General features: G+C 40.3%; 1 protein-coding gene across 1 annotated transcript in view; it reads left to right on the top strand.

Moving 5' to 3' along the window:
• GNA13 (G protein subunit alpha 13) overlaps positions 1–15,912 on the top strand; it is a 43,663-nt gene that overhangs the window by 19,695 nt on the left and 8,056 nt on the right. Inside the window, exon 3 of the mRNA XM_048818971.2 lies at positions 9,716–9,766. Within this exon, the coding sequence (XP_048674928.1) occupies positions 9,716–9,766 (51 nt within the window). The remainder of the gene's footprint in view (positions 1–9,715; positions 9,767–15,912) is intronic.

Genomic DNA, 15,912 nt, shown 5'->3' with positions numbered 1-15,912 from the left:
CCCACTTTGAAATGAGTTGTATGAGTTTGGGGAAATGAAAACTAAAGGCTCCTTGCTTTGCAAAACCCACACACATCTGCTATGTATTTGGATAAAACAGTAACCAAAAGCCGGTACACTTAAACCATAGTTTTGAGGTTTATTAAGGTGTTGGCATGCTACAGAATTAAGGATCCTGACTAACTTCCCCCCAGCCCTGTTTTCATAACCAGGCTACCTCCATTTGCCCTTGTTTTCATGGTTTGTGCACGATCTGTTCCCCATCCCCAGACACTCCCTCCTCTAGTATCAAGATTGTGATCACCTCTTGCTCTTAGCACTGGCCAGGGGTTCTGACTACTTACTTAGCCTTTTCTCCTCTTCAAAGTGCAAATAATATAGGGGAACAGGAAACCTTGATAGTGAAGAAATTGGTACTGAGTGGGTTCCTTAAATCCCAGACCACTTGCAATTAGAAATGTCCTTGATTTCTCTTTCTTGCCGTACCCAAGGATAATCTGGATCCTTGGGGGAAACCTGCAGGTTTCCTCTTCCAAATGTTTAAAGTAGACTTATCAGTCCAATGTTGTTCTGTTGGATCTGCATCCAAACTGGGACAGGTGAATAAAAATGTGAACACTTTGGTTGTATCTACACTACGTACCTTCTAGCAACTACTGTGCTGCTACAGTCACACCACTAAAAGGCACACGGTGTAGCCGCTGTTTGTCTGCTGGGGAGAGCTCTCCTGCCCACAAAAACGCATGCGCCCCCCCCCCCCCCCCCAAAATGAGTGAGCGTCCTGTAGCTTTGTGGGCAGGAGAGCTCTCCTGCTGACAAAGTCCTGCTCACACCTGCACTTTTCGTCAGCAAAACTTTTGTCATTCCAGGGAGGGGTTTCACACCTCTGAAGGACAAAACTTTTGTCCTTCAGGTTCCAGTGCAGACAAAGCCTCTGGGTTTGTCTACACTGGCACTTTACAGCACTGCAACTTTCTCGCTTAGGGGTGTGAAAAAAACACACCCCTGAGCGCTGCAAATTTCAGCACTGTAAAGTGGCAGTGTAGACAGTGCACCAGTGCTGGGAGCCATTTTCCCTCGTGGCAGCACTTTAAGGGCATGTCTTCACTGGCAACGTTAGTCTACAAGTTATTTCAAAGTCTTAGGACGTTGCTATCCCGAAATGCTATCCCTGTTGAACAAATAGCAAAACACACATGCTCTACTAAAGTCTTTTAAAATTTAATTGTGAGAACAGCTTGGCCTGGTTTAAATTTTGTTTACTTGGCTTGCATGTAAATTAACTCACTTTGTTTTTGTCAGTCAATTGGTGCCACTCAGTAACTATTTTGGTTTAAAGGGAGCATTCATTCATTTGCTGTGTGTTTCAGCTAGTCAATCTTTTTTGTCTTGTGTTTTTTTTTTAAATGTTACTGTCCTTTAAATGCTAGCAGTATACTTGAACCGTGGGCTGTTTGCTTGTGGTTGAAGGGAACTCTTCTTAAAAGCTAAAACTAAGAAGTGTATTGGACTTTGGGAGCCTGCTAATAGTTTTTATAACCCACTAGTCTCTCATGTAAGAAGAATGACAGAAAGCACATCTAGTTATTGCTGCTGTCTTTTGGTGAAGAAAAATTGTACTGCGCATCTATGACTTAGTTTTTACAAATCCTGCGTGTTTCTACCTAGTACAACACTGAAAGGAAAGCTGCTGGTTAGAATGTCTGTCGTCTTAAGGACATATTAGGTGTTTTTCCTCATTTGTTTGAAACATGACTTGTGTGATCACACTAAAAATAGTTTGCTTTGACTTTCTTCAGTAGAGATCACAAGACTCCACAAGCTGTCTGAATCAAACCTTTCTGAAAATGGAATACTTGACACTTATGAATCAAGTTATTTAACAGTGAGCTTCCTGTGGTTTACACAGACTTCTGAATCAGAGGGAGGATTGAGGTCTGCAGCTGAGCTGAGCCCTGGACAACTTTGATTCCAGTTAAACAAACGAACACATCTATGAGCATTCAAAGCAATTGGCTGAAATCCGAGAGAATGATAGAGGTCTATTTTAGTTTTGTACCAAAGCTGCAAAGGCTGATGTTCGAACAGAGGAAGATCTTGTTAAGACTACCCTGCAAACCTAATCTCCAGAAAGCCATGCATCTTGCTGTATCATAGTGAGTGTATTTTAAAATACTGCTTTATCACACCACTTGTTGCTTGAGCACATTTGTCACCAAAGTGAAACACTTCAGCATATAAATTGTCACGTAGAATTCTGTCCTTGGATCAAGTTGTTTTACCTCTTCACCGATAGTAGCATCTTCATGTTTATGCTTACCCATTCCCTCACTATGTGAGATCCTTGAACTGTGAAAGTAAAGCTTAACAGCATCTTTCAAGCAAAGTATACATGCTACTCTGACAGTGATTATTTTTTATGTAAACCACACGTTTGGAGAACACTTCTTGAAACTGCCATATTTTCAAATGTCAGAACTAAGTAAAGGGAAATCATGCCTCACCAATATATTAGAATTCTTTGAGGGGGTCAGCAAATGTGGACCCAAGGGGTTCCAGTGGATATAGTATACTTAGGTTTTCAGAAAGACTTTGACAAGGTCCCTTGCCAAAAGTTCTTATGCAAAGTAAGCTGCCATGGGATAAGAGAGAAGGGGCTCATGGATCGGTAACTGGTTAAAAGATAGGAAACAAAGGGTACATATAAATGTTCAGTTTTCAGAATGGAGAGCGGTAAATGGTGGTGTCCCCCAGGGATCTGTTCTGGGACCAGTCCTATTAAACATTCATAAATGATCTGGAAAAAGGGGCAACAGTAGGGTGGCAAAATTTGCAGATGATACAAAACTAAACAAGATAGTTAAGTCCCAAGCAATCTGAGAGGAGCTACAAAAGGATCTCTCAAAACTGGGAGACTGGGCCACAAAATGGCAGATGAAATTTAATGTTGATAAATGCAAAGTAATGCACATTGGAAAGCATAATCCCAAATATAAATATAAAATGATGGGGTCTAAATTAGCTGTTTCCACTCAAAGAGATCTTGGAGTCATTGTGGATAGTTCTCTGAAAACATCCACTCGGTGTACAGTGGCAGTCAAAGCAAACAGAATGCTGGGAATAATTAAGAAAGGGATAAATACTAGGACAGAAAATATCATATTGCCTCTATATAAATCCATGGTATGCCCACATCTTGAACACTGTCTGAGGTGTGGTCGCCCCATCTCAAAAAAAGATGTATTGGAGTTGGAAAAGGTTCAGAAAAGGGCAACAAAAATTTTTAGGGATGTGGAATGGCTTCCATATAAAAAGAGATTAATAAAACTGGGACTTTTCAGATTGGAAAAGAGACAGCTAAGGAGGATACGATTTGAGGTCTATAAAATCATGATTGGTGTAGAGAAAGTAGATAAGTGTTATTTACTACTTCTCATAACACAAGAACTAGCGGTCACCCGACCCCCAATTTCGAGAACCCCTGCTGTAATCAATCATTTAAATCACTTTCTGTACCAAATGACTGGAGGATAACTAATTTGATGCCAATTTTTAAAAAGGGCTCCAAAGGTGATCCCGGCAATTACAGGCCGGGTAAGCCTGACTTCAGTATTGGGCAAACTGGTTGAAACTATAGTAAAGAACAAAATTGTCAGACACAGTGATGGACATAATTTCTCAACATGAAGAGTCAACATGTTTTTTGTAAAGGGAAAATCATGTCTCACCAATCTACCAAAATTCTTTGAGGGGGTCAACAAACACACTGACAAGGGGGATCCAGTGGATATAGTATACTTAGATTTTCAGAAAGCCTTTGACAAGGTCCCTCACCAAAGGCTCTTAAGCAAAGTAAGAGGGAAGGTGCTCTCATGGATTGATAACTGATAATTGGTAAATAGTGGTGTCCCCCAGGGGTCTGAACTGGGACCAGTCCAAGTCAACATATTCATAAATGATCTGGAAAAAAGGGTAAACAGTGAGGTGGCAAAATTTGCAGATGATACAAAACTACTCAAGATAGTGAAGTCCCAGGCAAACTGCAAAGAACTATAAAAGAATCTCTCAAAACTAGGTGACTGGTCAGCAAAATGGCAGATGACATTCAGTGTTGATAAATGCAAAGTAATGCACATTGGAAAGCATAATCCCAACTATACATATAAAATGATGGGGTCTGAATTAGCTGTTACCACTCAAGAGATCTTGGAGTCATTCTGGATAGATCTCTGGAAACATCAACTCAATGTACAGTGGCAGTCAAAAAAGCCAACAGCATCATTAAGAAAGGGATATACTGTATAATAAGACAAAATATCATTTAGCCTCTTTATAAATCCATGCTTTGCCCACATCTTAAATACTGCATGCAGATGTGGGTGCCCCATCTCAAAAGGGATGTATTGGAATTAGAAAAGGTTCAGAAAAGGGCAACAAATTATTAGGGGTATGGAATGGCTGCTATATGAGGAGATATTAATAAGACTGGGACTTTTCAGCTTGGAAAAGAGACGACTAAGGGGGGATATGATAGAGGTCTATAAAATCATGATTGGTGTGGAGAAAGTAAATAAGGAAGTGTTATTTTCTCCTCAGAACACAAGAACTAGGTGTCACCAAATGAAATTAATAGGCAGCAAGTTTAAAACAAAAGAACGTATTTCTTCACACAACGCACGGTCAACCTGTGGAACTCTTTGCCAGAGGATGTTGTGAAGGCCAAGACTGTAACAGGGTTCAAAAAAGAACTAGATAAATTCATGGAGGATAGGTGGGCAGGGATGGTGTCCCTATGCTCTGTTTGCCGGAAGGTGGGAATGGGCGACAGGGGATGGATCACTTGATGATTACCTGTTCTGTTCATTACCTCTGGGGCACCTGTCATTGGCCACTGTCAGCAGACAGGATACTGGGCTAGATGGACCTTTGGTCTGACCCATTAGGGCTGGTCTTATGTTCTTAATAGCTTTCACTTCAATTTCAAGTACATTGAGGCTTCTGCTTTAGCCATGCTATAATGTTTTGATTTTGCTTGCATGTGTGTGACCAAACCAATGCCTAGTTTACACTTAAAATTTGAGTTGACATAGCTACATCAGTCGGGGGTTTGAAAAATCCGCACCATTGAGTAACCAACCTATGCTGACATAACCCCCAGTTATAGACGCAGCTAGGTCAACAAAATGCTTCTGTAGACCGAACTACCATTACTCAGGGAAGTGGTGTTCCTATACTGACAGGAAAAACCCCTTCCATTGGTATAGGCTGTGTCTGCACTATGAGGTTATGCCAGCATAGCTACAGTGCCTTGGTGTAGACATTTCCCAATTTAAGGGAACCGTGCTAGAATGCGAATCTTCCAACTCATTACTTCCCTGATTCTACAAAGTTGATCCCTACCTCCAGTTTTGTAACATAGTTCCCTGAAGCAAAACTTTAAAAATTTGGTTTGTGTTGGTGTTATGGGTTTTTTGGGGTTTGTTGTTTTAACTTTGATTTAAAGTAAGTCCTGAAAGTTTGTGTTAACCTTAAAAAATATCAGAAATCCAAGTCTTGTCTTCACTGACTCTTGCTCATGGACTTGTTGGTAGGATCTCAAGATACATATTATGAGCTTTCCGCTTAGTTTAGGATGTAGAGGTGTTGAGTTTTTAACGAAGGTTTCCTGTCTCAAGTGCTCAGTAGGCACTAGAGTTTAAATGAGTGTTAAATTGGAGTTTAAAAATGTCTGTCCCGCTTTCAGTCACTTGGATTTGTCTTCCATGATGACACTTCACTAGTTTTCCAGCCACCATAGACTTGGTATACCTTCTACTTTGTTCTCATTTTCCCATTCTTACTATCACTGGTGCAGCTCTAGCAATATTGAGCGCACTCTGTTGGATGGGGCTACTCTTATTCTTACATCATGTCATTTAGATCTACTCTGAGCAGCAGTCAGAAAAAAGATTGTTTGGGATCTTTAGATTCAAACTTGTATAAATACTAAAGTTCTCTCAAATGCAAACTAAACTGGAGTGGGAGGGGGGGAGGAATTCCTAATCTTTCACTTAGCCATCTTGGGTATTACAAGTGACAATAGTAGGTTTAAAGGGGAAAAAAAAAATTAGATGTCTGTCTTCCTTTAAATAGAATTGTAACAGTTGCTGTCTTAGTCCTCTTAAATAAGGACACACTTGTCCTTTATCCACATAATATGCATAAGACTCTTCTATCCTCTGTATTTAAAAAAAAAAAGTGTATTAGTGAAGGATTTTCTTATTTTTGTCAGTAGGTCTCATCATATCCAGTTACACTCTCTCTCGATAGATACATGCACACGCACACACAAGGGTATCCCTATTAAATCTGTCTGACTGGGCATGTGCCTTGTTGTTGTTGTATCTCACCTCTACATCCCAAGTGCTCTTTGGGGACTGGACAGTCTTCTTCTCCCCCCCCCCCCCCCCCCCATGAAAGTGATATTTATTGGCTTTGCATCTTGCCCTTCACTCAGCTGAAGTATTTATAGAGTTCTAACTTTTAAGGCATGAAAATTTGCCTAGAATATGCAGTTTTCTGAATTCCATCCCCACCTGATTTGGAATAGTGTGTTTGAGCAATTCTTAAGTCTTACACAAACTCTTTCTTATTAGACGTATTCAGCATGGGCAGCTAAGTGAACAAAAGTGGGGCTGTAGTCAAGACAGTGCTTAGTCCAGTAAAACTGAAAGGGTGCAAGTAAGGCTGAAAGTGATCAGTAGTCAAGACTCTAACTTTGAGCTGTGTGATGTACAGAAATGACCTGGGTAAAGAGAAAAGACTCCAAGGCTAGAGAGACAAGGGGAAAATGTGAATTAAAGTCCACGAGAAATGAAAGACTCTTACCTTCTTAAAGGTAATATAAGGTTGAAGCATATTGTCAGGAAGTTTGTCCATTGCTGTCACACTGGTTGTGTGAATGGACTTAGGTAGATAGGGTGACTGTCATTCCAGCCCAGAGAATGGACCCTCAAGGCACATCTTCGCTTGCAGCGCTAAAGCGCTGAACGTGGCTTTTAGTTTTTTAAAAAAAAAAAAAAAACCCACCTCCACAAGGGGAATAGCTACTAGCGCTGGGAGCACTAGGGCAGTGTCTACACTGGCACTTTACAGCACTGAATCTTGCAGTGCTTGGGGTGTTTTTTCATACCCCTGAGCGAGAAAGTTGCAGCTCTGTAAAGTGCCAGTGTAGACAAGCCCTCAGGGTAAAGGAGTGCAGGAGGAAAATCTAAACTTTTATATAAAAGCATCCTTGTAACTGGAATATTTTTGTTTTTTTCCCTAGCTTTTTCTGACTCTTAAAATGGCCATCTTGATATCTGTCCAGCACACATCTTCTGACACAGCAGCAAACAAGCTAAAAACCCAAGTAGAAGTAGTTTTCTCAATGCAGCTGTTGAAGCTTTTGAGCTTTAGTTTGTAAACTTACTGTAAAATGCTTCGCTATAGAGCATTGCCATTGCTGTGTGCTGATGTATTTTGCATTCATGTTATCAGGAAATCCCCTCTTCTGGAAAGCAGCTTTTGGTGCTGCTTTATGACCTTTATATGTTGTGGTTTAGGTTGTATGCTTTAACAGAACAATCACTAGTGTGGCAATAAGCTCTCAGGACTTAAATGAAAGGTAGTAACAAGTGCATTTAAATGCAGAAGAGTTAAGGCCTCATTAGAGCAATGTAGATTCCTTAAACAGAATAGTGCTGTCTGGTTTAAAAGTTCTTTGAAGGTTCTTAGGACAACATTGGACTATCTAAATCCATATTTAGGTACCTAAATTGTCTGTTTTTTTTTTTTTTCAAAGATGTTGAGCACCCAACAGCTCCCATAAGTTCCTAAATCCTTATTTAGGCTCTAAACTTTAAACATGCTTTTAAAAAAAATCTTGTCCTAAATCTTTCAGGTAGAAAAGGTGCTTTGGATTAAAAAAAGATGGAGTCAGGAGACCTGGCATTTCCTGGCTCTGCTGCAAACTTTCTGTGTTTGAGCAAGTCACTTTCCTATATCTGTTTCCTCATCTGTCTAATAGGAATGCCCACCTGCCTCTTCCTCACAGAGGTGAGGTTGTATCTGTAATTTATGAAGCACTGTGATCTTCTGTAGTAGATGACATTGCAAGTGTGAAGTCATGTAGTCATATTGAACAACCACTACCTTCCTCCAGCAAAATTTGAAATCTGTTACTGTTTTCCAATACTGTAGTTTGTCAGTTTATGAAAAGTATGTGACATTAAACCAGATACAATATAATATGTGATAGTGGTTCTTTAAATACTCGCCTCAGGGTCTGTCCCTTTAAGTATGTCAAGCACAGGATGACTCATTCCAAAGACCCAGCCTTGTCTAATTAAAGGCTTGCATTAAAACTGCAGTTTTAAAACCCGAGTATGGTGTATACTTGCACCAGGTGACCTCTCCACCTACAAATGAAAAAGCTGGCAAAGGTATTTAACTTCTAAGCCTGTCACAACTAGCCAGAAGTTTCTGGCATCTTGGTTACTTTAATATCCTAATGCCTGCTCAGACTTCACATTTTAATAGTGTCTCTGGAAAGGACTGACCTTCTTGATCATTTTTTAAATATTCATTCTTAAGCGAGGGACCTTATCAGAGATGTAATTCTGCCCCCTTATCTTTCGTTCTTTTATGACTCAATGTAGTACCTCCTAATCTTGAATATTTTATGTAATTTAAAGTCTCTTGATGCACAAATTCATTTTATGTACTGCAAAACTAGTTGACTTCCTGTGCTTACCTTTACTGGCAAAGTAGTATGGACCGCTCTCTATTTGAATTGATGGCCAAGTAAGCCCCATTTTGATTGCTTTGTAGTTAAGAATTGGTGGACTGTAACTTACAACTTTGCCCTCTGGTTATGACACTGAATATCTCAACAAGGCATTTCAGTTATAACGCTCTAAGTTTTTCATTTGGCATCAACCAAAAATAGAATTATTCAAGCTTCTGTAAATTTTAGTTTTTGCATCTGAGAGGGTGTTCAGAATTGCAGTTGCCACATGCAAGGGTTGGTATTGTCTTGAATTTGAAAGATAATCTGTTCAGTAAAGGAAATATTATATAGAATTGCAGACTGGAGCATTATTCATAACTTCCTAAACAAGGTGTGCTTATCGAGGGTGGTCTTTGGCAAGAAGGCTTATTCAAATGTGTTAGATTCATCCGTTCATTATGGTTTTACCTTTCCGTCTACTGCTGCTTGCTATGCTCAATAGCTAGTGGGGCCTGTAGAAATGGGAGCTGACTTCATTGTGCAGTTTAAATGAACTTTTCTCAGTTGGCCTGTATGTCCCCATGCACCTATATACAGACTACTCAGGAATAGCAAAAAAAAAATTAAATGCAATATTTTATACCGAAGTTGAGTCTGAGGTTTGTACGGTGATTGCCCAAATGAACAGCACTAAAAAATTTGACAATCTTAAACTTTAAAATAGTTTTTAACTGCTACAAATTAGACTGTCCCTGCTTTTTTTTACATGGCTGAATATTAATCTCCATGAGTGTCAAGCTCACTAAACTTCTTTACATACAACTGCATACAGAATTTATAGAAGTCGGTGACTAAAACTTTTATACCAAGTATGTTTGGTTTCAGTAACTGGACTTCAGATTGTAAACTACTGTGACTAAGTCTGCCATCTGTGAAAAACTCTGATCGGTTCATTTTGTTTTTTAGGGGGAATCTGTAAAATATTTCCTGGACAACTTGGATAAACTTGGAGAATCGGTAAGTTTAATTTAGTTGGGAAGTTTAAATCAAGTTAGTCTTGGATATCATAGGGATTTTGTTGATTCAGTTTAAATATGTAACTTATATGTAGTAACTGGGGAATAGTGCTTTCATCTTGTTTTAGTAATTTACATGACCTACAGGTTGACTGGTTAAAACATCTAAACATGGGTGGCTTCAGGTCTGGATCAGTCCATTTTGGTCAACTTCACCATCATAGGATTTTAAAAATCCTAAATTTCATGGTGGTGTAATTCTATTGGTCCTCACCCAAAAAGGAGTTTTTTTGGGGGGGGGAAATGCTATTGTAGGGGGTGTTGCAATACTGCTACCCTTACTTCTGTGCTGCTGCTGGTGGCGTCGCTTCCTTCAGAGCTGGGCAGTAGAGCCGCTGCCAGCAGCAGCGCAGACGTAAGGATGTCATGGTATGGTATGGCCACCCTTACGTCTGTGCTGCTGCTGGCCAGGCGTCCAGCTCTGAAGGCAGCACCCCACCAGCAGCAGCGCAGAAGTAAGGGTGGCGATACCACGACACCCCTAAAATAATCTTCACACACACACACCCCTCCCTGTTGTGTCAGGACCCTCAATTTGAGAAACACTGTCTTCCCCGTGAAATCTGTATAGTGCGGGGTAAAAGCACACAAGACCAGATTTCATGATCCATGACATGTTTTTCATTGCTGTGAAATTGGTAGGGCCCTAGGTATAGAGTAGAATAGGGTCATTGTTCTGTATGGCAAAACACTCAGAAAACAGTATGACAGTGGCCAGGAGAAGTCTGTGGACACAAATTGTAGAATCTAGCAATCACCACTGAACTCTGCAGAATATATGAAGTCAGTAATTTTTCCATAGAAAGCACATGGTGCTGCTGTGTTCTGAAAACGTCTGCGAAAATAGCACTGTTTCCCTATTTGTTGTATTTAATTTGAAAATCAGATGTGCTCTTTTTACAAATAAAAAATATGGCTTTTTCTAACAAGCTCCCACTGGGATCTAAAAGTCAAGCTGGATTTACTGGGTTCACATATCACTTTCAATAAAGATTCTAACGTTAGAGAGTATTCTGATGATGCATGAGCCATGTTTAAATCCAGCTCAGCTTATTCTAACACTACTAACAGGATTGAGAAGCGGTAAGCTTATGTCCATGCACACCTGGAGCAGATCTGTTAAATAGGGTGGTTTTATTTTTAGTCATTCTTATGACCATAAATGTACATTAAAGAAAAATGTTTACAAAGTGGTTATCTGGATTGTGTATTTTGCTGTCCTGAATTTGCTAGTAACACTGTACATCCATTGATCTGGATGGCTCTGGGACAGTACAGATCTAATTATTGATACTCAAAGATGCCTCTTGCTAGAAAACTTTTTGTGCTTATATGTAAGAAACCTCTAGAACGAGAAATTAAGTGATTGTACAGATCACTGTTACGTTTTGTAATGTGCCTGGCATATAACACAGTTAAAGATTTCATCCCGTATTAAATTTATATTGTGTCTGTGCTGGAAAACGTTTCAACAGTCCATTTTCCATGGGATTGTATTGCCTCCTATTAATGGTAGCCATTTTGGTTGTAATTTTTGCCTCATGGGCTTGTGTGTATATTCAGTTTGTATATTCATGTCCAGCAGTCTTGTATTGCAGAACTTATGCATGAAAATTGGCCTTACAATGGGAAGCTAACATCAAACCTAACTGCGGAGTCACTGCATCTCTGTTATATTCCCAGCCATAGGTGCCAACTCCAGGGGTGCTCTGGTGCTGGAGCGCACACCCCCCGAGGGGGAAAAAAGGGTGCTCAGCATCCACCAGCCACAGCTGTTCGGCAGCGGCACTGATCAGCTGTTTGGCATCTCGGGAGGAGGCTTGCAGGAGGGCGGAGAGCTGTGGGCAGGCTCGGAACTCTGGGAGGGGGCGGACTGGGGGCAGGAAGAGGCAGAGTGAGGGTGGGGCATTGGGGGAAGGGGTAGAGTGAGGGTGGGCCTTGGTGCAGCACCCACAGGGAAAAATAAAGTCAGCACCTATATTCTCAACAAATGCTTTGAAGCCTAATACCACCCAATACTTAGAACATAAGAATGGCCCTACTGGGTCAGAATGATGGTTCATCTAGTCCAGTATCCTGTCTTCCAGTAGTGGCCGGTGTCGGGTGCTTTGGGAGGAGTGGGGGGTTTGAACAGAATGGAATGAACAGAACAGGCAATCACTGAGTGATCCATCCCCTGTGTGCTCCCAGGCCCTGACAGTCAGAGGCTAGGGACACCCAGAGCATTGGGTTACATCCCTGACCATCTTGACTAATGGCCATCGATGGTCCTGTCCTCCATGAACTTATCTAATTCTTTTTTGAACCCTGTGATAATTTTAGCCTTCACAACATCCCCTGGCAACAAGTTCCACTAGTTGACTTTGCACTGTATGAAGAAGTATTTCCTTTTTGTTTGTTTTTAAACCTGCTGCCTGTTAATTTCATTGGGTGACCCCAGATTCTTGTGTTGTGATTAAGTAAATAACATTTCCCTGTTCACTTCCTCCACACCGGTCATGATTTTATAGACCTCTATCATTTCCCCTTCTTTAGTCCTCTCTCTCTGAAGCTGAACCAGTCCCAGTCTTTTTAATTTCTCCTCATACAGAAGCTGTTCCATACCTCACTCATTTTTGTTGCCTTTCTCTGTATCTTTTACAACTCTAATGTATCTTTTTTCAGATGGGGTGGCCAGAACAGCATGCACCTAATTCTTTATTTTCTTTTTTTGCAGTGATTTTGATTGAGGAGAATCTAAGCTATCATCTAAACTTAAACTATATGTAGAACCAAAAGAAAACCTTTCCTAACTTGATTATCAGGTTAGATCTCACATAACACTTCGGAGTCTCATTTAGAAGTTTCAACATCAGTGCTGTTTGCCTTTTGCCTTATGGCATCTGTCTGAAGCAATAACAGGAGTACGGATGGTCTCTAGTAGCCACCCAGGTGGCGCTTTTAACTTTCTGTCCAGATTTTTCACACCCATTGTTATGCCTGTCCACGGATTAAATTTAAAACAGTCACTTTGGGGCCTGCTTCTGTTTTGCAGCCACCTTAAAGTTCTTAATCAGAACTATGAAAAGGAATTATAGCAATATCGGAAATTCCAGTTAACTATGCCTGAAAGAGTTTCTAGCTATAAATACAATAAATGACTGCATTTCTTTAGCAATTGCATTTTGAAGCAAAATGATTTTAGTCACTTATTAAAATGGTGAGTTTTAAAGAGTGACTTTTAAAGTTGGATAATCGTATTTAATCTAATTGTAAATCACAAACATTAAGATGTGTAGTTTTCTTCAAAATCATCTTTTAACAGAAATGACTAGATTTTCAGGCAAACGCTAGGTAATTTTGTTACGAAAGTGTAAATATAGCTTTGGGTAAAGCTCTCTTGGTTTATTCCTTCTCATTTGTATGATTAGAGCACAGCTTTTTGCTGGCGGTTAAAGATTATTGTTGTGCTTTGGAACTGTAGCAGTTTATGGGTAGAAGCACTCCCTGTTCCTGTCTCATGCAAACAGACTGATTTGAAATTACATTGGTAATGAACAGACAGGACTATGGTCTTTTCTCCTTTAACATAAGGAAGCTAGAGAGATCAGCATGTCTAAAACCTAGTCGTTCAGATTGCTTGACCAAGTCAACAGAATAAGGAAATCGGTTCATTTACATATATGATTATAACATATATATGTTTATTTCAAAGCTGAATTGTAAATTTCTCTATTTTTCCATATCTTTTTCTCACTATTGGTCAAGTAAATATTAATTGTAAACATTTTATATAGGGCCTTAGCTTTGCACGGCATGTTAGATTACAGCTATGTCAGCACCACAGGAGAGGTAGGAGTCCCCTGCTCCTGTACACACACACACACGTAGTAGCTTGATGAGAACTAGTGCAAGTATAAATAGCAGTGTAGTCAGGTAGCACCGGCAACGGCAGCAGAGGCACAGCCAAGATGGGCAGGTACATACTTGGCACAGCTCAGTCGTGTCTCTGCTTCCTGTGTTACCCCAGCTATACTGCTATTTGCACTCATTCTAGCTCTCATTGATCTGTCGCGAACATGTACATGGGCAGGGGAATCCTATTCCTACCTCAGCGTGGACATATCCTCGGAGACCTGGTCTCTGCCTTGAACGGATTCCAATCCAGATTAGGCAGACAAAGTGAGTCACACTAGCAAGTGACACGTTCTGATATTTCTAAGTAGGTTGGGAGAGCAGACAGTGCAGGAGTGGAAGTAGAGGGTGGAAAATAAGGCCAAAGTGGTGGGTTTTGAGGAGGCATTTGGAGGAGTTGAAGATGCTTGGCTCCTTGGAATAGTAACATCCTCATTCCTACCTTGCTTGTTTTGTCTGTAAGGAGAAAAGGAAATGGCAAAGCTGAAAAAGGGGGTGGAGTCCTAGGGACAAGGTTGAGAGTGACAAGAAGTGAGATGCAGACTGATGGACATGGGATGTTTCAGGGAGGCCAGTGATGGAGATGTCATTTGTACTGGCTATAAGAACAATAGCGTGATCCAGAACGTTGGCAGTGAGGATTGAAAGGAGGGGATGACTTAAGAAATTATACAGGAGCAAGAAGGCCTCAAGTCTAAATATGAAATAGAAAGGAAGGAATTAGTGCCCTGTGGTTGCACGTATGACAGGGAAGAGTGGATCAGACTGTGGGGATGGAGAAATGAATTGGAACGAGGTGAAATTCAGTTTTTTTCCATGCTTAGGCATTGGGAAACCTATGAGGAGATGGGAATTGATGGGAATCTTATCAGTCAATGGTGCCTTCAACTGTGCACAGACTGCTTGATATTCACAATGCCCTTTACAGACTGTGTACAGTTACTTCACATTTGGCTACATTTAATTAAAATGTGGTGGCTTTTATGTGCCAGTAACAGTAAACGGTCTTTAAGAGGGGAAGTGAAACACTTTTTCATTGAAATTTAAGCTGAACGTTAATGCCCAGTTGTGAGCTTAACCCAGGTGTCCTGGTCACTGATGGTGCTCTTGCAGGCATGTGTATCTTGGGAGCTCTAATAGGAGGTCAGGGTCGTCTTGCATTTTATCTGCTGGAAAGGAATTGTAGAAATATGCTTTGTGCCCTGTTTTGTGTATTTGAAATGTGTTTAAAAAGTTTGCTTGTCTTTTACCTTTAGAAATATCAGGAATGTCTGGTCCCTGGCTTTGATGGAGGACCTCTTTGAGAGGGAGTTGATCTCGGGAATGTGTTTGATCTTTTGCTCCTTTACAGAAAGGGTGGTGGTGGTGGTCACTCTGCAGCATGGACAGCCACTCTCCCAAATGTTCATTAGGCACCGCAGTTAAGTGTGTGTGTGTTTAAAAAAAAAAAAAAAAAGTGCAGCACTTTAAAAATCTAACTCAATCTTTGCTCAGTTTCTTAGTTTTCAGCCTCTGTGATGTTATTTCTCAGATTTTCCCGTGTTAGTCTTTTCCTGGCAGACAAGACCTGAATTTAATGTAGTAAAGCAAGCAGGAAAACTTATTAACCTTTCAGCCTGCTTTTATCCATGAGAAAGAGGCAAAGAAGGGCAAAAGCCCAGCTTTTTTTTCCATGGGTCACTTTTAAGACAGTAGGTGAAGTTCTAAAGTCTTTGGCTTTCCTTCTGAGAAACTAGGTGGCAACATCATGAGTGTACGTCAGTACCCTAAAGATGAGAGCAAAGAGGGGAGCCTTGTGGTGGCTCAGAAAGTTTCTTGGTAACTGTTTTTTATCAGAATCACCCAAACATCTCAGTTGTGGCCAGCTTGAAATAAAAGAATCGGGAGTTTAGACAAAACGGTTGCTGTTCCCTCATTAGTTTCACTTTCTGGTTTTCATGCATTAAAACAAAGTGCTCCTTAAAATCTTGCTTTTGTTTTAAATTCAGCTTAAACCCTTTTAAAAATTCATTTTAACAGATGTCTATTAAAATAGAATCCCATAATTCCCTGTCTGTAAAAGCTTGCAGTGATATTAATATTGTCTTGTTAATTGTTTTTAAACCGTTTGTCTGAAATTTTATAACAATCCCTGATTGAAACGAATTAAACATTCAGGTTTTGTATAGCTTTAATTTAAAGCAAAACAGGCAT

Source organism: Caretta caretta, chromosome 14 (assembly GCF_965140235.1).
Source record: "Caretta caretta isolate rCarCar2 chromosome 14, rCarCar1.hap1, whole genome shotgun sequence".
NCBI classification, from domain to species: Eukaryota; Metazoa; Chordata; order Testudines; family Cheloniidae; genus Caretta; species Caretta caretta.
This window is presented reverse-complemented; position numbering and strand designations above follow the sequence as displayed.